The sequence below is a fragment of the Callospermophilus lateralis genome, chromosome 12 (assembly GCF_048772815.1).
Source record: "Callospermophilus lateralis isolate mCalLat2 chromosome 12, mCalLat2.hap1, whole genome shotgun sequence".
NCBI lineage: Eukaryota > Metazoa > Chordata > Mammalia > Rodentia > Sciuridae > Callospermophilus > Callospermophilus lateralis.
Window position 1 is genome coordinate 75561434 of NC_135316.1, and position 23339 is coordinate 75584772.

A 23339-nucleotide genomic window follows, 5' to 3' on the forward strand; every position below is an offset into this window, starting at 1 on the left:
ACTAATATCTCAGTTCCTTAGGTACATATGCAAGAGAAAAAGAGCTGGGAAAATTACCCATTTTAATTATTGCAATAGACCCCATGACCACCTAAGCAGACCAGAGTTTTGCATGATATGTGTGGTATTAAGCAAAGTACTCATTTGCTGTCTACCTGGATAGGTTCTCCGGTAACAGGATTCATTACTTCTTTTGCAGCAATTCTCATCCCCAGTGCAAAATTAGCCACTCTCTGAGCATGGCTTCCAACAGGCACAGGTACACCACCTACCACCATATAAGCATCACCTATTGTTTCCACCTGCCGAAGGGAAAAGAAAGGGTAATCAGAGGCTTCCCTTCATGCACTACGCCAGCCATTTTCCATCTATTTCTGTAAGCAATATATTAAAGCTGGTGACTGCATGCGGGGGTATGAGGAGGATGAGGGGGAAGGTAAGAAGAAACGTGACTTAGGGAACAACCATGAGACAGCCAAAAAGATTTTCTGGTGTTTGCTTTGTTTGTTTGTTTTGACATTGGGAATCAAACCCAGGGCCTTGCTCATGCTAGGCAGGTGCTGTCTCCCTGATTGACACCCCCAGCTCCCTTTCTGTTTTCGGTGGGAAAAAAAATCCCAGGAGGCTCAGAATCAGGCCTCTGGAGTAGTCATATGATACTGTATTAGATAATGTATTATTTGGATATAAATTCTGCTAAATTTTCTAGAAAATTTTCCTAGAAAACAGTGTTTTCCCCTCAGTTGCACCAGGGGACCATGTTAGCATGGGTATTGCATGAAGAATCCTAGTAAGATATGATTCCTAAAATACTCCCAATTCTCTTTTAGCTCTGCCTCTTCTCCCAACTAGCATTCACACCAAACCCCAGACTAGTGCCTACAGAGGAAAGAATCAAGACTCTGCCTAGCCACAACCCATGCGCAACCACCACAGCACACAGACACTAACTTTGTAGACCTCGTGGACGCTGGTTAGCCTGTCAAACTTGGAGTACATGGAGTTCAGCATGTTCACTATGTGGATAGGCTCACAGGCAGCACAGATGTTGGTAAATGTCACCACGTCGCTGAAAAGGATGGTGCAGGTTTCAAACTCTCCTGCGATAGAAATGAGAATCCGTGAGAACCTAGGAGAGAGGGTTCTGCCTTCAGGTGTCCCTTTTAGAATCAAACCTGCTTGTACCTTGGGGAAGAAGATCTGAGTGACAAGGACCTCTCAACAGTCACTCGACAGACACCAGCTGAGCACCTGCCACAAGCACATCTCTTGAGTCTCTGCTGTGAGTAGAGATCGTGTGCAGAGAGATGAGCAGACAGAGCCCCTGCCCTGAAGGAGCTCCCAGTCGATTGAAGGAGACATGAGAGTAAGCCAACATTCCCAATAGCATGGACAGGAACTATGGGATGACAGAAATGTACCCTCCCGTGAGAGCCCAGGCTGAGCCTGAGCTCCAGGAGGTTCAGAATCAGGCTGATGGGGACTAATCTCCAGGAAGTCTTGGTACAGTGTGGTAGCTACCCGTGTCCTCCTAACCTGTGCCCTGCTCTCACTCCTGTCCAAACTCATACTAATTTCTACATGGTCATCAGATTTTCTCTTTTAGTCTGATTTATCCCTCTTTTAAATCTTAGAACCTTAAATCTTAGAACAAAATCCCAAATCCTTACCATGCCCTGCCACAGGGACTCCCTCTCTGTCCCTGCCACTTCTCTGACCACATGTCTTGACACTATCCCTGTGGTTTACTCCACTCTAGTCTCACTGGCCTCCTGGGGGTTTCTCTAGCATGTTAAGGGCCTCCTGCCTCAGGGCATTTGCACCTCCTCTCTCCTCTGCCTGACATACTCTTCTCAGACATCCACAGGGCTCTTCCCTCCCATCTTGGATGCAACCAACTTAGTGAGAACATTGTTGATCTCCCTGTCTAAAATAACAACCCCAAGACTCTCCATCCTCTCAGCCTTATTACAAGCCCCCCACTCCATAAGACCTATGTGGCATGATTTATTAATAAAATTCTGTATTTAGTTATTATCTGCCTTCCCCATTGGAATACTAAACTTCAAAAACTGAGAGACTGTTTCGCTTTCTGCTGTACCCCTAGCACCTAGAACAGGGCCTGACATAGGTAAATGCTCAAAATATATGTATTAACTGGTGAATTGATGACTCCTGAATGCAAATGGGTGCCTTTTAAATTATTTATGCCTCTGTGGTATTCTCCCCTTTGTATAACTCCTCTTCTGTTTGGTTTCAGGCCTCCCAGTCTCTTTTTCAAATTCTTACCATCCTTCTGATCTTATTTCACATCTTTGGCTGGATTCTCTTCCTTCTTAAATATTGGGTGTTCTCTAAGGTTCAGTACCCCACCCTCTTCTCACCTTGGACCCTTCGGATGATCTTACCAGCCCTCACAGGGTCCATGATTAGCCATCACCTACACTGAAGCTACTCCCAGACCCCGGGCTCCACGCTAGAACTTCCCTTGAGCTCTCCCTACAATCCCTAACCAGCTGTGTGAAGCATATCTCAGACTCAACAGTTCTAAACTGACCTTATCACTTGCCTTGAGACCTGGTCTTTCTGGATAAAGCATCACCAGCCCCCAAGCCGGGTACCTCCTCCTGTCTCTGATCTTCCCTGTCATATTGGCATGATGGCTCCTGGCTCCTCACCAGGCTGCCTGGGTTCAGGCTCTGACTATCTCTGAACTTCACTTTGTCAGGCTCTCAGCCCTCCTCCCTCTACACTGCAGCCCAAATGGCCTTTATAAATTCACCACATCACTTCCACTGTAAGAGAAATGAACCCCAATGACTCCCCACCTCCTGCAAAGCAAAGACACTTTCCTTTCCCTTGACAATCCAGATCCACCACTCCGTCTCCTGAGCCCCCCACTGCTCCCCAGCTTCCTCAGACGTCACTTGTCCTTGTCCTACCTTGTCCTGCATCTGGTACTTAATTTCAGGCTGTTTTACCTGGGCTCTGGCCAGACCATTCTCCTGAAGCGCTCTCCCCTTCTTCCCTTGCTGAAATTCAACCCCAAGGCACCTTGAGTGCCACACACTTTCATGAGGTGCCTTCACCACTTCGCCCTGCCCCCTATCTCCTTCTCTTCTGATACCTGTTTATTATCCATCTCTGTGACATCTGTGTTCCCACTGCCCCTGGAAAGAGCTCGTAGTGGAACGAGTATGGCTCTTGGAATCAGACAGACTTAACACGATGCGTTTCCAACTCATAAGCTGGGCTGAATGTCAATGTGCTCAGCTGTACAGAAAGGACGACACCTCCCTTAGAGAAACGCAGAACAGGTTCAACAAAACAGCATGTGTAAGATACCTAACACGGTTCCTGGCACAATAATTGCTCCTTATTGCACATTCACTTCCTTTCCATTAGCCAGTCCTATCCCCATTAATGTATTCTACATATATCTGTCAAACCCAAAGGCTGGGAACTCCTTGGGGCCCCTGGATCTGGTACAGCCCAGGGCACTGAGCTCACTGGGCATGGCTGTGAAGGAACACACACCAGGCAAATGAAAAGTGAGTTCAGAGCAAACACATCATCCCTCCCTCCAGAATGGTCCTCAAAGGTACCCCCTGCTTCAGTTAATGTGTGGATGTATTATTTCCTGTTATAGTTAAGGACCCTACTTTTGGACATTGAATAATGAGGCCAGTCTCAGGACACAGACTGAATTCTTAGAGAACCTAATATATGTGCACGCTGTTAACAAGCATTTTTCTCTACTCCACATTTCACTCTCGTGTGGTTTTTCTTATGTTCAGTGTAGAGGGGAGAGACTGAGGCAATGCAGGCTAAGCAATGGACCAAGATGGTGCCACTTACAAGGGATGGAGTAGAATTCAACCCCAGATCTGCTCAGCTTCGAAGCCCATGCCCTCAACCCTGAAGGCACCCTCTCCCCTGCCCTGAGGTCCCCGTGAAGGGATGCCCTACCTGCGGCCACCTTTTTGCCCTCCTTCAGCTGGTTGGCCACGTGTTGGGGCAGCATGGCATACAGCAGGGTCTCTGTCTTCTTCTTTTCTATGGCCAAGTGCTTGGACAGGACTCGCAGCTCCTCCTTCTTCCTCTCCAGCTGGTTGGACAGCTCCATCTCCGCCAGCCTCTGCTGGTTGAGGAGGATGAGATCCCTGGTGGTGTCGTGGCGGGCAATGTCTGACAGATGCATCTTGCGCTCCTCCAGCTCTTGCAGACTGCGGAGCTTCGGAGAGCACAGGAATATCATGCACCGCAGGGACTCCATCCAGATCATCTGGCCTTTACATCATGGAGAGAAAGGCAGAAACACAGTCTATCTCCAAGGCTGGGTTAGCTGAGTCCTCCAGAGAAGCAAGCCTCACCCTCTCTGGCCACCTTCTAGCCACTATCATAGCCATACTCCTGCCTTTTCTGCCAGACGTCTTGAGAATGATCTATACTCCTGTGTCCACTTCCTCATTTCCCCTCTCTCCACAACAGCTCTCTCTGGTTGCTTCTGTACCTTTGAAGTGGCTCATTCATGGCCTCTAAGTTCCCAGCTGCAACACAAGCCTCAGTCTCATCTTTACTCGCTCTTCTGTTGGTATTAACCTGAACTTCCTTTTCCTGAGGATTTCTGACATTGCTTTCTCTATAAAAGTTTCCCCTACCTCTCTGAATTTTCCCTCTAGGATTTTGTTCTTTAAATTTCCTTCCTTAAATGTAGGCATTCCCCCGGGGTTGGTCTTGGAATCCTCTAGCATTACACTGTGTGATGGTTTAGAGGAGAGGTGTCCACAACGCTCATGCAGGAGACAGTGCGAGAAAGTTCAGAGATGTAATGATTGGGTTATGGGAACCTCAGCCTAATCAGTGCATTAATGATAAGAGAAGAAAGAAAAATGACATTGGATATGACAATGATTTCTTGGATGTGACCTCAAAAACACAAGCAGAAAAAGAAACAGAGAAATTGGACCACAGCAAAATTAAAAACTTCTGAGCACCAAAGGACACAACAGCATGAAAGGGCAACCCACAGAGTAGGAGAAAATACTTGCAAGTCATATATCTCACGAGGGGTTCATATCCAGAATATATAAAGAAACCCAGATTAAAATGATATAGACAAAACACTTGAACAGACATTTGTCCAAAGAATATGTAGAAATATCCAATAAGCACATGAAAAGATGCTCAATGTTATAAATCATTAGGGAAATGCAAATCAAGGCTATATAAGATCGCTTCCTATGCATTATGATAGATATTATTTTTAAAAAAGACAGAAAATAATAAGTGTTCATGAGGATGTGAAGAAATTGGACCTCTTGTGCATCATTGATGAGAATGGAAATAGTGCCGTGTCTACAAAAACCAGTATGGCAGTCCCTCAATAAATAAAAACAGAATCACAATCCATGTGATATGTTTCTGGATCATATTCCATTTCTGGATAGGCTCAAAAAAAAACAGAAAAATAAAAAAAGAAAGTAAGGACTCAAAGAGACATTTACATACCCACATTCACAGTAGTACTAGTCACAATAGCCAAATGTAGTCATTCAATAGCCAGATAAATGGATAAGGAAAATGTATATACATACAACAGAATATGATTCAGTCTTTAAGAGGGAAGGAAATTCTGACACATGGAACAACATGGGTAGACTCTGAGGACATGACAGTGAAATAAGCCAGTCACAAAGGGACAAAGATTGTATGCTCTTCCATTTCTGTGAACTACCCAGAGTAGTCAAAACCACAGACCGGAATTGGAATGGTGATTGCCAGGAAATGGGAAAAAAGAGGACTTGAAGCTTGTGGGGTGTGTGTGTGTGTGTGTGTGTGTGTGTGTATTCCATTTATGTCTAAACCAGAAACCGTTGAGGAAATATATTGTTTAAAAATAAAGCCAAATAGAAATGTCCAAAATAAAAAACAACTCGCACTCAACCATAGTCCCTGCCCAGATTTTGGGAGACTGGAAACTTGGCCTCTTCCCTTTCTGACCAATCCCCCCAAACCTGCAGGGAGCAAAGGACTGGAGGGAGTTGTTACCGCGGAGTTTGAGAGTGGGCTGCTCTTTCCAAGCTGCCGGCATCCTTTCTCTTCGTGTCTTCAGGACAAATTGACTGTTGATAAATTTGCAGATGCTGGAAATGTTGAAGGTAACTTGAGGATGAACGATGGAGAAATACTCATCTAATCGAATCTTCTGGGTTTGGAGTCCTGGGACATACTTCTGAACATTCACTCCGGCTTGCTTGACCCTCAGCTATCCACAGAGGGGAGATGTCAGACTGGGGAACACAAAGCAACCTCCACCATAAACTCTCCTTTAGAAATAACATTTGGCCTTGCTTTGTGACTCGCTGGGGAGAAAGGGGGGTCTGTAATGGAATAAACATCACAGATAGTTTTTCTTAATCAGATCTGTAGCTCATGGTTGGAAGGAAGGCAAGAGGAAAGGGAGGCTCAGCAGAAAAAAGAGGTTCATGAGGCTCTCAACTGGACCCAGCAGTCCTTTCCTCACTCTCTAAGACCTCTCTGGGTCCCTCTGTCTTCACTCACTAAGAAAGCAACTAGCAAGTTCTATAGCACTGGATCTGACACCCAGGCCTGGTGAAGGAGCCTATCTGGTGGGTGGAGACACATCTTGCTGTCTCTAGAGAACACTCAGAAGGGAGCAGTAAAATGGGTATCCTTTACATAAAATGTCCAATGCAGCAGAGTGGTCAGGGACATGTAGCTTTACTAACCACAGGGAATCTACTAGGTGATAGAAATCAGCCTCATCTTTTCACACATGTATCATGAACTTGTATATATTCTATACCCAAAAACTTAAAAAGAAAGGGAGTTTCTAAGTAGACCAGAATTTAAAATATTAATAGTGGTAGTAATAATAATAAGAAGAAGAATTATGTTTTATGACACTGGAGAAAAGTCAAGGTGCATTACTATATAACCTACCAAGTTGTTTCATATAGGGGTATTTTTTTTAACTCAGTGAATTCACAATTTCTTTGTGAATGAAGAGTCCCCTCAAACGAGCATGCTTCATAGACTCTGCATTTAGAAGTCAACTGGTAGGTGATGATTTAATATGTCTATCGGTTGCAATAAATTATCAGAGAAAATCATAGTGGCTAAAAAGCCTTTTTTAAGATCTTTATTTATTTTTGTACTAGGGATTGAACTCAGGGGCATTCAACCACTGAGCTACATCCCCAGCCCTTTTGTTTGTTTGCTTTGTTTTTTATTTTCAGACAGGGTCTCAATGAAGTTGCTTAGCCTTGCTAAGTTGCTGAGGCTGTCTCTGAACTTACGATCCTCTTGCCTCAGTCTCCCAAGCCACTGGGAATACAGGCATATGCCAAAATGCCCAACAGCTGAAAAGCATTTTAACTGATTTTTTTGGATCAAATCAATTTTGCCTACTTGTCCTTTAAATTCACAATCAATTCTGTTGACAAATATTTTATCCAGAGAAATTTCTAACAATCAAACTTAAATGGCATGCTCACAACCCCCACAAAACATGGTAGGAGACCAGCACAGACCTCTCCCCAACTAAGATGCAGAAAGTCAAGCATGGTAGGACTGAGACATTGAAAGTGGTCACAAGGATTTTGGGAGATGATGCTTAGAGTCACCCAATGTTGCTACTGATGTCTGTGTGCATAGTGAATGCTAGCGTCACTTCTTTTTGCATTTAGTTATTTGAATGGTAAACTTTCCCATTCATTCACTACTTCAAACCTCCTTTCCATATCTACCTAGATGATCCTGAATCCCAGTTTCCAGAAGATGCCACAACCTGAATCCAAGACAATGGTTCTGCCAGGCTAAAAACCCTGGGAACTTAAAAGTCTCCTAAGACTATAAATCACAACCCCCCCCTTCCCTGGCTTATTCCCAACCCCAAGAGGCAATAGTGCTCTTACTGCTTCATCAAAGATAATGTGGAAAGGAAAAGCCTCACAGAACGTCTTTGCTTCAATCCAGAGACTCTCAGGATAAATGGGCTCGAAGGTGTCCCTGAGGTGCCCTGGACACAGAAAGAGAAAGTCCTAATGAGAAGCAGCTCCTGCTGTGGCCCTCGCACAGAGCCCAACTCGGGACGGGGATAGAATCTTAAGTGTTTCACAGGCAAAGTGTGATCCCCACTCTTTAGCCCAGGCTCCCTCGGCGTCTCCAGATGGCCACAGCAATTCTTCTTCCAAATTAAAACAAACAGAAAACTTGCTACCAGGTTGAGAAACCCTTCTGCCCCCTGCCAAGTTTCTGCCCGCCGCTCAAGAGTTACTGGGCCAATTGAGTGTGTCTCACCATGAAAACAGAGTCGGCATTGAAATGGTGACAGCCAGACAATGAGTGTGCCCGGCCCAGCAACAGGGACATTTGCCATGGAGCCTTTTAGACTGACAGTTTGGGTGGCACATGAAAATTTAACCAACAGTCCTATTTGGCAGGGGGTAGAGATTCGAAATGGAGCCTTTTTGATATGAAAATCTCCTAGACAAAGGATGTCAATTGCATGTTTGACTCATTTGCCACGGCTTGAAGGACTCCAAATGCAGCTCTTTGAGCCCTGCAGACCTTCTCCCAGATGCGTGTCACCTGACCCTAGGGTCATGACAAGGGGCATCTAGCTCCATTCTTACTGTGGATCGGAGCCCTTGTTCCAGCTCTGGCATCAGGTGCCGGTTGTTAGGCCGGCTTAGTACCCATGGGAGTGCCAGAGAGAGCCTACTACACTCATTTTGCAAATGGAAAATTGAGGACCTTATCCAGGGTCATATAGCTCCTCAGGGACAAAGCCAGAAATCTTTCTTGGCTCTTGATCCAGTGTCCTTTACGTAACTGGATGACCATGGTCATTATCCACAGATTTCCAGCCCAGAAACGTGTACCAATCAAGAAGGCCTGGATCCAGAGGAGGAGTTAAGGAAATCCCGTTGTTCTTGACAATAACTCAGCCCCTATCCATCTTCCTGCTCAGCAGTCACCAGTTGGGACTAATTCCAATCCTCCCTCCAGCGGCTTAGGAGAGATGTCTGTGGATGATCCAGATGTATAGTATTACCCAATGGATGGCAAATTAGTAAGACATTTTAAAGTCAAAAAAACCTGACCACTAAATCTAAGCTCTGCAGAAATCAGGGGGCATCAATCACAGAGAACTCTGTCCCATTTGTGCACGGAGGCTGCTTCCCCTGGGAACCAGGCAGTCCTTCTGATCTAACAGCCTACCTACCTTTTCCAAAAGTGACTATACTTCTCACAACATCCCAGTTGGACTTCTTCACAGGACAAACAGAGACACTTAAATATTTTTCCTTCATCCTAAGGAAAGCTGCCTGAAGAGCCTGCAGAGAGAGCAGCACAGGTGCCCGGTCATGGGACTGGAGATGCACAGCCCCATTTGCTGTGATGGGGCCCATCTTTACAGTAGAACAGTGTCCACGGCTGGGGGGACAGTGCGAGGTTTGTGACATCAATGCTACCAAGATTTTTTTTTTAAATCTAGTTAATCCTCATATTGTTTCTCTACCAAAGGCACCAAGAACGTTTTACATCTTGAGACCAGGGTAATATCTGGCAGGAAAATCACATGCAACATCTTGGTCTTTCTGTGGTTGAAGACTCTGCAGTAAACCCTGAGATGGGCTTTGAATGCCCTGAGACATAAACACTGTGTGCTTCCAGAATCACAAACCTATCTGGATATTTGTACAAGCTACATGGACAGAGAGAGTTGTTCTCCTATTATATATATATAGTACCTAAGCTGACAATGATCATCTTATGAGTTGCAGTTGAAGAGACCAAGCACAGAATTTGAGTAGACTTTAGGCTTGTGACTAGCATTGGGGAGGTGAAGTCAACTTATTTTAGGAGGATTGTAAAATAAGCCACCAAATCCAAACTTCAAAGCCTTTATCCTGGCATTTTTATGGGTGAACAATTTTCCAGGCGAAGGTGCATGGCAGAGAGTCTCTGATATCCAGTTAAACTTAACCCAGCAATTCTCAACACCCACCCTGGGGACATTGGTAATGGCAGGAGGCTTTTGGTTGCCACAACTGAGGGGGCAGGGTTCTACTAGCATCTAGTGGGTGGACACCTGGGAAGCGGCTTCACATCCTGTAATGCAGAGGACAGCCCGTCACTACAAAGAATTTTCTAATCCAAAAGTTCAGTAGTTCTGCACCTGGTGGCACAGGCCTGCCATCCCAGCTACTCAGGAGGCTGAGGCAGGAGGATCACAGGTTCCAGGCCAGCCTGAGCAATTTAGTGACAACTTGTTTCAAAATAAAGTAAAATAAGGTACTGAGGATGTAGCTCCATGGCAGAGTGCTTACCAGCAAGTGTGAGGCCATGGATTCAATCTCCACTATGACAAAAACAAAAACAAAAAACACCCTGCCTCAACTCCACTATTAGAAGGTCCAGTTGATTGTGTTGTTTGCATAGATGGTGCCAAGACCGGTATCTCTACTTGGGAGAATTTTGCTTTCTGAATACACCACAAACCCAGTACCTCTTGCTCTCTTCTGACGTCCTCACCATCCTGCAACCCGTTTGGTTTTGCCCTTCTAGTCTGCCTGCGAGACTTCTGTACAACCAGAAACACAACGTGCTCTTTTTTCCCTGTCCTCTCCACTTCTTCATTCACATCAAGGATGTCCATGGTCACGTCCATGTCAAAGAAGTCCTTAGCCACAGCTTCAATGATACCTGCAGCATGAGGACACTTAGCGGTTAGGGATGGCAGAAGACAGTGTGTCAACAAACATCATCCAAAAATCAAGTCATACAACTTCTGATGAATTTTCCAGGATTCACAAAGCCCAGGACCTGCCTCAAGACATACAGCATATGACAGATGAGTAAAATAGAAGTACTTAGAGATTCAATTTGTCCATGCCTGGATACCAAATATATCCTGCTGTTTCCATTTCTCGTTCAGCATCGATTCATTTGGTTTTTATTTCAGGAAGGCATGTTAACTCCTTAAACAAACAAACCAAAAATAATGTAAGCAAAATTCGGTTGTAAAAGCATTAAGAATCATGTTTGCAAAGTTTTCTTTGGGAATCTATCCCAGGGTTAAAGTACACAGTGTGGAGAAAGAAATGTGTGAAGATGTTCACCACAGTCTTGTTTACAATAGCAAAAGATTAGTATTGATGAAAAAATGCAGCAATAGAGGGCTAGCTAAGATAACCATAATATGCAATATCGTTCATCCATTTAAGACGTGGTTTTAAAGACTACGTGAAAACATGGAAGCATGCTTTTTCTACCATGCTCAACTTTTTATTTTAGAAAGAGCCAATACAAAATAGTATCTATATAAATATTATAATTATGTAAACACCTGCGTAATTCAAAGACTTTGGAAATAATGATCAAGATGTCAAGGAATCAGATATAAGAGACAGAGCTCCCAGCCCACATCTGGCTCGTGGCTGTCCTGGAGAGTTTGTGGGCAGTTTCCTCCCTCCAGTGGCCTCAGAACTAAGCCACGGCCTACCTGGTACAATGTGGCACAGACCACGCCTGTCCGAGTAGTAATGAAGAAGCATTTCTCCATCCGCCCCTCTCTCCACACGAAATGATGGTGCGTTCATCTCCTAATTAGAAGACACAACATGTTTCTTCCCAGGGAAAATAAATTGTTTAAGCTATGACGTCAAGGCCCTGGGAACAGGACTTTCCACCACAGCATGCAGAACTGTATCCCCGCCTCTTTCCAGTCACACAATACCGACCACGGTTTCTCAGCTCCCATGTATCAGGAATTTTCTTCTGTACCTAATTCTCTAAACAGCATTTTATGACAACCGTTGTCTCCATTTTCAAGAGGAGGAGACTGAGGACCAAGGAAGTTAAACCTAGATGAACAGTAGAACAACGGACCACCCCCAGATTCAGCCTTTGTCATGTGCCAGGCCTCTTCCAGCTGAATCCCAAGGGATACTAGCCAGAAGGCATCAGGAGGCCTCTGTGAGTCTCTGTAGACCTTGGCTGTGACCAAATGACCAAGGGCCTTTTCACCCACAGAAAGATCAGGGGCTCAGAGGAATCTGCAAGTGAAATGAATTAGTGAGTTTCTTGCTGTGGTATCAAATCCCACATTCGGAAAACAGAACCCTGAAGGAGCCATCAGAAAAACTCCTCTTTCTTCGGGAGTAAGTGTTGACATTCACGTATGCCCAATCTCATGAAGGCAAGATACGTGCTGGGAATGAAAGGTACACACTTTGGCTGGAGAATTCGCTGACAGAAGCAACCGTTTCTCCTGCTTCCCCCACCCGCTTCAATTTAGCAAGACAGGGTCTTGTTAAATTGCTCACAGCCTCCCAAATTGCTGAGACTGGTTCTAGACTTGAGATCCTCCTGCCTCAGCCTCCCAAGTCTCTGGGACTACAGGCATGTGCTACCATGCCCCGCTCTCCTGCTTGATTAGCAGGCAACTCAGCACCCTGGACTCACAGCTTTTGGTCTCAGAGAGGGATGAGATGAAGAAGGTGGATGTGTTTTTTATGAGATCTTTGTCCTCTTTCCTAGTAGAGGGTTGCTAGTTGGAAATGGGTTTTTTTTTCTTTTCCAAATAAATATTTCATATTCCCAAAAGTATGTATATAGATAAAAACATTTGTTGGTATGTATGTGTGTTTATATCTTTACCAAATCTAAAGAGGATTTGATGAAGTATGCATAAAGAGGAAATTAAAAGTTCATTTAAAAACTATATCCAAATTCTACAGTGAAAGTAAAGCAATTCAGTACAGAGGGGCTGAAATAGAGATCCACGTGCTCCTGCCAACATCCCCCTCAAGCCATCTCCAAGCCAGACCTCTTCCCAGACATTTTAGTTCTTGTGGTTGATGTCTCCAAGTTTCTAAATAATGCAGTTATAGTTTTACTTATTGATTAACATAAAACATTTTTTTTTAATAGAGAATAAGGCAAAGGAAAAAATGATGCCAAGCAAGGCTTTTTTCAGACAGACGTGGCTGGGTTTAAGTTATTGCTCAGCCACCCACAGTATGGGTGAGTTTGGAGAGTGTCTTGACCTTTCTGGGCCTCAGTTTTCTTAACTATATAGTGGGGAAAATAAGAGTGCTTAATCTTACAGGCGTTAAGAGGATAGTTCATTTAGCCCAATACCTGCCTCATAATTGCCAGTCAATGAAGGTTAGCTAAAAAAATAACAAGATTAAAGGCACAGTTTTAACCAGGAATGTGTTCCTTAAAGTTAAAATCATTTTATTATTTTTGCCTAAAGAGACAATCTTTAATTCTTTGTCTAGTATAAATCACTATATAGCTATCAGGTATCATTGCATAAAGTTCATCCTAACTTGTGTTTTATAGCAACTTAAATATTTTATCTGATTATATGCTGAATGTCCTGATATATCCTCAGAGAGGTTCTAGTCTATTCTCTATTACTATGGTTTTGGCATATGTGGGGTGAGAGGTGGTTAACTAGTATAGGAAGGGTATCAGGTTGGGTATAAAAGTCACAGCCGTGGGTCTTCAGAATCTCAATTCCTTTCACTCTCATTCATGAAAGTGAGAGTAATATCAAGGGAACAGTATCTGAAACATTAAAAACATTCCATAACGTTTTTAATTAATAAATAAATTAAATATTGACACCTTCTCCAGCACCATGACTGAATATATTAACCAAATTTCAGATGATATTAAAAAATATTATGGAAGTTTATTAAAGGATCCTAACTATATTTCTTTCTATTCTAATAGTTGTGTCTTTAGCTAAGAAACCTGATAGAAAGTTGCCATGCAAATTCTCATACTTTTAAAACTGTTCCTAATGAAGAGAAAGAAAGAAAAGGAGAAGGAAGTGTTGCTTATGAAATGCCTGTTCTGAGCCCATCATAACGCTAAGGACTTTTATATGCTATCTCTTTTAATCTGCACACCTCTATGAGGTAGGTTATTTATTCCTATTCCTTTTTGTCTTTGTGTCTAATGGCTTAAAAATTGTTTAGTACATAGTAGGTGCTCATTAAATGTTTATTAAATAAATAAGTGGGCAACAACTTTTCCAGGATCACACAGCTGGTAAGTCACAGTTCTGCTCAGACAGTGACATCCAGCCTCATTGCCCAGACTCTTTCCACTCCCACCACCTCAAGAAGTTTATGTGAAAACAATAGAACAGGCTCACAAACTCACTCTTCTTGAAGTAGGATGTTTCCAAGCCTCTGATTACTTATTCAAAATATAGAGAAAATAACCATTTTTTTCCCAATTTTACAGATATGTACAAGTGCACATATTAGTGATGTGCTTTAATATACATAACGTTTTTATCCTCATGACAACCCTGCAAAGGTTGTCACTATGAACACTAAGTCTAGAAATGGTGAAGAGGTTGGTAAAGTAAAGGTGTCCTAAAAATAAAATATTTTACATAAAATAAGAAACTCTTATCATGCTATGTGAAATGCTACTTGATCGTTTCCATAAAGTACTTTGTCTTAAAAAAAAAAAAAGTTGGTGGTGGGGGAGCCTAGGCATTTGAATTTCCAATGATCTCTCCAAAGAAGAAAAGCAAGGCACGAACTCCAGAAGGACCTATCCCAGAAGGGAAATTAGTTTCTTAACACCTCAGTCAGTTGCCCTGTGGGTTAATCAGAGTTGGATGGTTTCCGATTCTGGCTCTTGGCCCTGTCGAGTCTTTCCTTCTGATACTTGAATAACACAAATCTGGCTGCATAAGCTATTTATCAGCTCCATCCAGGCCAGGAAACCTTAGGAGAGATTTTGCAAATCCACTGAAACCTGATTGTTTTCCAGTCTTTGTTGCCATTGTGATCAGCCCCCTAGAGGCCTTCCCCCATCACAAAAACTGTACCTCTCTCACTCTCTCTCTCTCTCTCTCTCTTTTTGGCCAGGCAGTTTATGAAGGTGGCCAACAGGTATTTATTTTCCTTTTCTTTCCCATGAGAACTCTCGCACCAGGGACCAAGGGTTCTGCAGCTCCCTTCCACCCACTCTTCTCTGCAGAGAGGGAGGACATGGCCCAGAATTGCTAAGTATTTGCTTCTTCTCAGGATCACCAAGATTACCAGGCCCAGGTGGTCTTACCTGGTAAGAGAGTGCAAGGTAACTGTGGAGGGCATCCAGGTTTTCAATAAACTCCGTGAGATTTCCTCCCAGTGTCCTCAGCATTCTGTCGTAGCCAGACATCTTACAGAATTTGAAGAAGTATTCTCCAAAGAGTTTCAGAACGGCTTCCATGGACACACCTGTGAAATACAAAGCACACCTCACCATCAAAGTCCCTGCAAGGTGTTTGTCCTCCCTTGGTATTCATTTATTTCCAAAGTGCCCAAATCCTGGCTCTGTGAGACTTCCTGAGCCCCCATCTAAGTCTTCACCTTCCTCATCAGTGAAATGTCAACAACAATGTCAATGTCATGAGGCCCCTGGGAGGAGCCCAGTGCAATCCTGGAACCTGGTGGGTGCTCATTAACCACGAGTTCTTCCCAATCCCACCCAATCCCAGTCTTTTTCATGACATCCACGGCAAATATTTTCCTATGGTCCAGGAGGGGATTCACAGTTATTGTTCCCCCTTGACCACTGCCTCCAGTGAGTGGTCAGATCAAGGGCACAGAGCAGCCCTCTGCAATCTCTTCTACCACTCCTACATCTTCAAATACATGGTCTAAAGCGCAAAGTTCAGCTCTTATAAATGGCCAATGTAGCAGTGCAAAAGCAATTCCACCAAAGTTTTTATCATAATTTACCCAAAAGATGATAGCAAACGCCTGCAAAGACTCCCTCTCTCTGGGCCTCACCAGATCACGGTTGCCCTTCAACGTTCAGTTTTCACATCACATTCTCCACGAAGATCTGTCTGAATATCCCATGTCCTGCTGACTTCACTCTTCCTAAATGTTGCACTTTTTCCCTCCTATTTCTAGGGTTAGGCAGCAACCTTTCCTTCCATGTTTTCTGAACTGGATACAAAGTGGGTGCTTGATGAATTTCTGGGGTTGGGTTTGCAACACCTGGTGAGAAATGCTGCCCACCTCTCCCACTCCCCACCTGCACTGTTTGTGTAGTAAATAGTTTTAAAGAATAGTCCGTAGTTCCTGCAGCACCCATTGTCAAAGTTATTTTACCAATGCTTGTCGATTTCTTGGAAGGTAGATAATGTTATTTTCACGTCCCCCTTTTCCCTCATGAGCCCATTAAGGCTAAGCCATCTTTGTGAATTGCAGAGACCAGATTTGCTGAAGAAGCTATAAATCTTAAAGTCAGTGCCTCCTTCTACTATAACCCACAGTCTTTCGAGCAGCAGTTAGGGAAACAAGCGTCAACCCAAGGCAATGGCTACCTATGGACTGTCACCATTGGCAAAGGAGGAAGGACATCTATTCATCCTTCTGACCTAGAGCTCCTGGAAGGAACACTCTTACTTATAGTGGACTTGGGACCCATGTGCATGCTGGGGGCCAGGGAGAAGGTCCAAAATACTCAGATTTATAGGATTCACAATTCCTCTACTGCATATGAAATCATTTTAGTGTTTCACATGCTTATGAACTCTAGGATGCTAGCTGGATCTGGAACTCACAACAAGGGGACTTCTAGGTCTGTTGAGCTCTCTGGAACTGGGTCATACAAAGGGACAGGGGATGAGAGGAGACCTGAGCACTGTTCAGCCTGTCCTGGCTTCCTAAGATGGAAGCCAGGAACAGCAGTTTCTCTACAGTTCTTTGTCCTTAGCTAGACCTCTGAGCAGATAATTGTTCTGTAATCCGAGCAGGACAAAGTCCCCACTGAGTTGGTCTGGTCTTGTCTGACTGAGTTATATACATATTTTTCTCAATTTGTTAGTCGCATCTGTATCTAGATAAAGCTTGGGATGGTAGAGTGGGCGGTGGTCCTGGCCTCCATTGCATCCTTTGTTTGGGGTCCATCCTAGCTGGATGCAGGCAGGCTTGTCGACACCAGGAGCCATGCCAACTCTTAAGTTAACCGACATAAATTCTACTCAGGTTCTTTCCAACACTTCTGAGTTCCTGGAAGAACTCCTGAAAAATAAATGAACAGGTGGGAAATTGTTCCTTCCCCTCTCCTTCCACCTTTCCCTTCCTTTCCTTCTAAATCTAGCTTATCCTGGCTGGGAAAAATGAAAAAGAAAAACATCTGTTCCTTACAGCCTGCAGCCGGGAGCTCTGAACAGGTGCATCCTGTTACCCACCAGGAAAAGCACGGGTCCCTAAAGCCTTCCTTCTCCCCGGGACCTCTCCCAGGAGGACTAGGCTGTGTGCAGGCCAAGCAAAGTTATGTTCAAGTGACAGTGGCAGCTTTGTGTAGAAAAGCTGCCTGCTTGACTTTTCTTTTATATCTGAAAATTTACAAAAATCCATGAAGTTGCTCGTTCCAGACCCTGGTTATTTTGTTTCTGGGCACCCAGCTCTGTTAACAGGAAAGGACATCTGGCTGAGAGACTAACTGTTCCTTAAACAACAATCTTGGGCTCGGGTGTGGTGCTTTCCATCTGTGCTGGGTTTGGGGCTGCTGCTGGGATTCTTGGTTCAGAATGCTTGTCCAGCAGAGGACAAAGGCCTGTTCTTAAATTCAACACCTGTCTTGTTTTTTGATACGGTTTCACCTCAGTGAATTTAGAATTCCAAGAGCCTCCTAAGTCACAGGGTGTCAGGGACATATTGAAAATGATAAGAAAATGCAAGAACAAACTCAGCACACATCTGAGGTGCTTTAAAATGTTATTTGATAGTGCAACAGAAAATCTATAGTATGCATAGTTTTCTACCTTTTGTGTAAGAAAGAAAGGGAAATAGAGAAATGTATATCTATCTGCTTATTTGTGCAAAATTAAACAACAGAAGAATAAACCAGGAGCTATGAAGATTGGCTACCTATGGGATTTTGGTGGGAATGGGATGGAAAAAACTGTGATGGGGGATGCTACTTCTCTGAACATAACTTTGAATAGTTTGGCTTAAAGAATCATGTTAATGTTTCATATGCTTAAAATAAGCAAGATCATTAAGGAGAGGGGAAAACCCTAAGATGGAATACAAACAGAAACAAATTAACAGAACAATATTTCAGACTGAAGAGTTTTGAATAACACAAATACCCAGAGGAAAAAAATTAACCCGTTAATATTTGAACACAATATTTAGATTGCTTTGTCCCCAGGCCATAGACAAAAAGAATGTGAACAAATATTGAATTGGAGTTCAGCTTTCTTCCATCATTTAGGTTAACAATTCTGAAAATAATTCCTGAATATTCAAGAATTGAGCATATAAGTAAACATCTTAGAGCCTGTGGGAGACAGATTTCTCCCTGAGAAAGTGGTTACAAAAAGGAGAAGAGAAAGAACCCTGTAATGTTGAATTAGAAAAAAAATTTAATATAATAAGACCACAAAAGTCATCATAGTATAGATAGATGATAAATGATAGAGAGATTGACAGATAGATAGATATGTATATTAGCATCTGTTTTCCAGGTCTGTTTACTGAGAGAGCCTGAAAGTAGTGACACCTCAGACGTGATGAGCTCACCTAGCAATCAGATCTTGGTCCTTAAGTACCACTCTGCCAAAAGAAGCCATTTCTCTACTTAGAGAAATGGCAGATTCCAGGACTGGGGCATGGTGGAAAGAATGAGATGAACCTATACCATTGTTTCATTCCAGAAAGTAAAGAGGAGATCAAAAAATGATAGGGACATATCAAAAGGGCACAGGGGCCAATTTAAAGGGATTCCTATTAGCTAAATCTTGGAGAATTTGAGCATCGAAATAAATAGTGAAAGTAAAGGATTGCAACCTATTTTTTTTAAAAATTAAGTTTCAAGAGTCTTGCTTATTTAAATTGATATAAATAAACTCAGGAGGGAAAAAATTCTTCCTTATAGAACTCCAACTAACAAATGCCAGACATTCTATACTTAGAATATAACCATTTTACCAACATCATAAGTATTGGCCCAGATAAAAATCATAACTGAATACTAAAATCCCAGAAGAAGGGGTTTGAAAAGCAGTACGATATTTGCATTGTCTGAATTACAAAGGGAAAAATAGTAATTTTACAGTGGAGCAAGCTGGCAGATTCCACTTTCACAGAGTGATCAATATTGACAGTAATAATAGGACAGCTCAATGATGAATTGGGAAGGATCACTTCTGAGCCAGGCACACTGGTGGATACCTGCAGTCCCGGCAGCCCAGGAGGCTGAGACAGGAGGATCATAAGTTTGAGGTCAGCCTCAGCAACTTAGTCAGACTCTGTCTCAAAATAAAAATAATAAAAGGGATTAAGGTAATAGCTCAGTGGTTGAGTAGCTCAGGTTCAAGCCCCCAGCACCACAAAAACAAAAGAGAAAAAACAAACAAAAAAGATCACTTCTGTGGTCTTTCTACCAAGAAAGCATAATTGAAATTATATTACGAGAAACTATTAAATAATCAACTTTAAATAAATCCTGAATGAAGGAACAGGATACCAAATAGCTGAGCAGAAGCTCCCAAAGATATTAATGTTATAAAATACAGAGATTCTGGAACACATCTAGGTTAAAGAACAATGAAAACACATGACAATTGGCATCATTCAAGTTTTCTTCTATTTTAAAGGACATATGTGTCAAGTGGGGAAAATACGCCGTAAAGTCTGTAGATTATTTCATAGAATCATATCAATGCCCATTTCCTGAGTTTCATGTTGTACCGTAGTTATGTAAGATTTTTTTTTTTTTTTTTTACCAAGAAGCATCATGTCTGTAACACAGTAACAATTCGGGGACGGGGGATGGATTATAGATACAGATATGGAACAAAGACAGAGCCAATATGGTTAGATGCTAACATCTGGGAAACACGGATGGAAAAGTATATGGGAATTCTTTGTGCTATTCTTACAAATCTTTTGTGGGTTTGAATTTATGTCAAAATGAAAAGTTTTTGCTGATTGACCTGAAAAGACCTTAGGAAATCTTATATAATAAGACTGCTTATCCCAGGCCAGCTGAGATACAGCTGGAACCTGAATCTCCATAATATTATAAATTTTGTTGGATATAATCAGAGCATTATCATTACATTTTAAAATGTCTTTATCTTGTTAGAGACTCATACTGAAATATTTATGGGAAAAATTATGGGAAACCTGAGATTTGCCTTCAGACATTCCAGCAAAAATAAAAACAGAAAAGGGGTGGAGAGACCAGATAGATGAAATAAGATTGTCAAAATCCTGACAATTAGTGTAACCGGGCTATGGGCCTGTGGCCTGCAGTATATGACTCTCTACTTTGGGATATGTATTAAAAGTTCTGTTAAAAAGTGGTTTTGATTTTGTTTCAATGAAAGGCTTCTTTGTTAGCAGGGAATTAACCATCACAAAGCATCTAGGCTTGGCTTCCCAGGAGCGGTGCAGAGCCTCCTAACAGGCTTTTAAATTGGCATGATGTATGAACTTGAACTTTCTGACTTAACAAGCTTGGCTCTTGGGTGTTGCCAGGAAATGTTTATTTTTTGCTGGGTTACAGCTCCACGGACTGGAAAAAGCAGAGGTGCACCGTCCAGGGCAGCGGGAGAGGGGCCACCTGCTAAGGCCCCAATGAGGACTGACATGTGGGGGGCTGAATGCAGCAAAATCACTGCCACCTACACTCAGCCTTCTGGGCAAAGGGTCTGCATGGGGCTGGATGTCTCATAACCCCTCCCCAGCTCCCACCTCCAAAATATAGGCAGTGGGAGTTATTCGTTATATGACCTTCTGGGTCCCCCCCCCCGAAAAAAAGCACATGCTGTTCCATAAGACAGGGAAACATGCTCTACGTCTTAGAATGTTTTCCATAGCTTTACTATCCAAAGGATAGGGAGGGAGGGGTCGCTGACGTCACCGCTGTTTTACCCCAGGGGAACTGGCACCAGGTGACCTGATGAAGGGAGGAGATGGCCAGGAGGCCCACCCACGTCTGCCTGATTCCAAAACCCTCACCAGCGACATCGCCAACATCTCCTCTCGTCTGCGGGATTCAGAACTGGCCTTGGAATCAGGATTGGAACCAAATTTTCAGTTGGTTGCCCAGTCTGGGTTACTGGTCCCACCCTCGGAGGGCTATCGTAAAGAGTAAATGTCAGAATGCCTGATTCCGGTCATTGTATATTTTAAATTTGTAAATTTTAAGTCATTACTCTTATTTTTGAAGAAGTAAGTGCAAAAACGGGCTGTTGGCATTTGCTGAAGGCTAACTGTTGAAACATACTTCACTACGGGTTTCTTAGCAGGCAAAGTCTAGACAGACACAGCTGTGCCAAATGGCTGTTGGGTGTTGTTTTGAATTTTGTCACTTCAGATCACTAATAACCCACTTACACACTAAGTAGGCACTTATTCACATACAGAACAATTCCTTATGCAACGCTCAACCTGCCATCTGGTCCCATCCTGAATTATGCTAATTAGAAAGCACAGAGCTATGCAGAGGCAGAGGGGTCTGGAAAAGTCCCAGCAATTGCTTTAAGGTAGGGAAACCGCATCCTGGGGCCCAGTGAGAGAGCAAAGCCCCCATCGGGGAGAAGCAGCATGCTCTCTCTTTGTCCAAGGGAGGAGTCGGCCTCCACTGACCAGTATATTTTATTGAATAGTAAAATGCCCTTCTTGAAGTCTTCCTTTGGCTGTGCCTCACTCTCTCCAAATCATGAGAGTTGTATATACACAGAGAAACCACATGGCTCAGGCTTCTTAGGGGCATCCTGATTCCAAATCCCAACTTTTTATTTGAAAAATGTGTTCTGCCATTTAAGGTATGGGCCAACATGTTTTGAAGATAAACAAGGAAAAGGTTTCTGATATTCTAAGAGAGGCAGAAAGAAATCACAGGGATATACTTTGGCTTTGGGTAGAAAGTCCGTCCACACATGGGTCTATAAACTTGCTGCTGACTCTAAATGTGTTGTTGGGGCTGGGACTATGATTCCCATAGAGCAGGTGTGAGAGGGCATTTCTCTGCTAAAGGTGCCACCACACACTCGGTGTCTACAAGCATGCACAATGACAAAGACAGACTGGGAGGATACAAGATATATAGAGCATTTCTTTTTGGAGACCTAAAATATTAGAGAATAATTGAAGCCTTGCAGGTCACGCAGTGGTCTCTCGACAGCTCAACTCTACCATTTTTACCACAATAAGGGGCATAGACAATACATTATACAACAAAAAATGGACATGACTATGTTACAGTAAGACTTTATTCACAAAAACAGGCAGAGGCTCAGATTTAACCCATTGGCTGTAAGTAGTTTGCTGACCCGGGATCAAAGGACTCACAATGTTATTTTTTATCACGGCCATTTGAAGGGAACAGTAAAGCCTGTATCCACTTCTCAAGGACAGCATTAAGAGGTACAAAACAGAAATAGCCCCTGCCTTCCTTTCAGTTTCAATGTCAGCTTGTATTTGCTGAATTCCGTATTTGCTGTCACCCTGTATATTACAACATGCCTTACCTTTGTTATCTGTTTTAATTCATTCTTTCCCACTACACTTTGCGGTATTGTTCCTTTTTGAGGAGATCAACTCTCAAGGAAATTCTAGCCCAAAGTCACACAGCTGGTGCGACAGAGCAGAATCCAACCCCTCCTGCTCCTTCTAGGATAACAACAAGCTGCCCTATGGCAGAGGGCTAGGAACCAAACCAAGTCAGCTTCATACAGACACCCATCTCGTCCCGTTGCTGGGATCCCCCGAAATAAAAGCCAGAAAGAACTGGCTTAATTTTTACCATCCATTCCCAGATCTATTGCCCTTTTCTTTCTTTCTTTTTTTGAGAGACACAACATCTTTATTTGTATGTGGTGCTGAGGATCAAACCCGGGCCGCACGCATGCCAGGCGAGCGTGCTACCGCTTGGGCCACATCCCCAGCCCTCTATTGACCTTTTCTATTTTCTAAGCTCAGCCCGAACTCCAGCTTTTCAGATCAGAAATACCCACCTCTCATTGCGGAATTTTCACCTACTATTTTGTATTCTTTCCAAGGAGAGAAAACATAGATGAGAGGGTATAGCTGGACATAATTGAACTTGCTTGTGAGTCATCAGCCCTTACTGGGAATCACAGACCTGCAGAATTGTCCCCAGAGGAGGAGCACCTGCGCCTCGCCTATGTGGGGTGGTGCACATTAAGATCAAGAAGTCTGACTGTGTGGTTTGGAAAAGCATCTGTGACATCATAGTTACACAATTTAAATTGTGTAAGAAAGCAATGTCTCAGAAAATAGAGCAGAAGCTCT

General features: G+C 43.2%; 1 protein-coding gene across 1 annotated transcript in view; it reads right to left on the reverse strand.

Annotated features, from left to right (window-relative positions):
• Positions 1–23339, reverse strand: part of LOC143411452 (guanylate cyclase soluble subunit beta-2-like) — a 52452-nt gene that overhangs the window by 14969 nt on the left and 14144 nt on the right. The window contains exons 3-11 of the mRNA XM_076872229.1: positions 15130–15290; positions 11537–11636; positions 10541–10737; positions 9254–9365; positions 7941–8044; positions 6052–6268; positions 3970–4290; positions 952–1100; positions 156–302 (exon numbers count right to left, since the gene is read on the reverse strand). Coding sequence (XP_076728344.1) covers positions 156–302; positions 952–1100; positions 3970–4290; positions 6052–6268; positions 7941–8044; positions 9254–9365; positions 10541–10737; positions 11537–11636; positions 15130–15290 — 1508 coding nt within the window. The remainder of the gene's footprint in view (positions 1–155; positions 303–951; positions 1101–3969; positions 4291–6051; positions 6269–7940; positions 8045–9253; positions 9366–10540; positions 10738–11536; positions 11637–15129; positions 15291–23339) is intronic.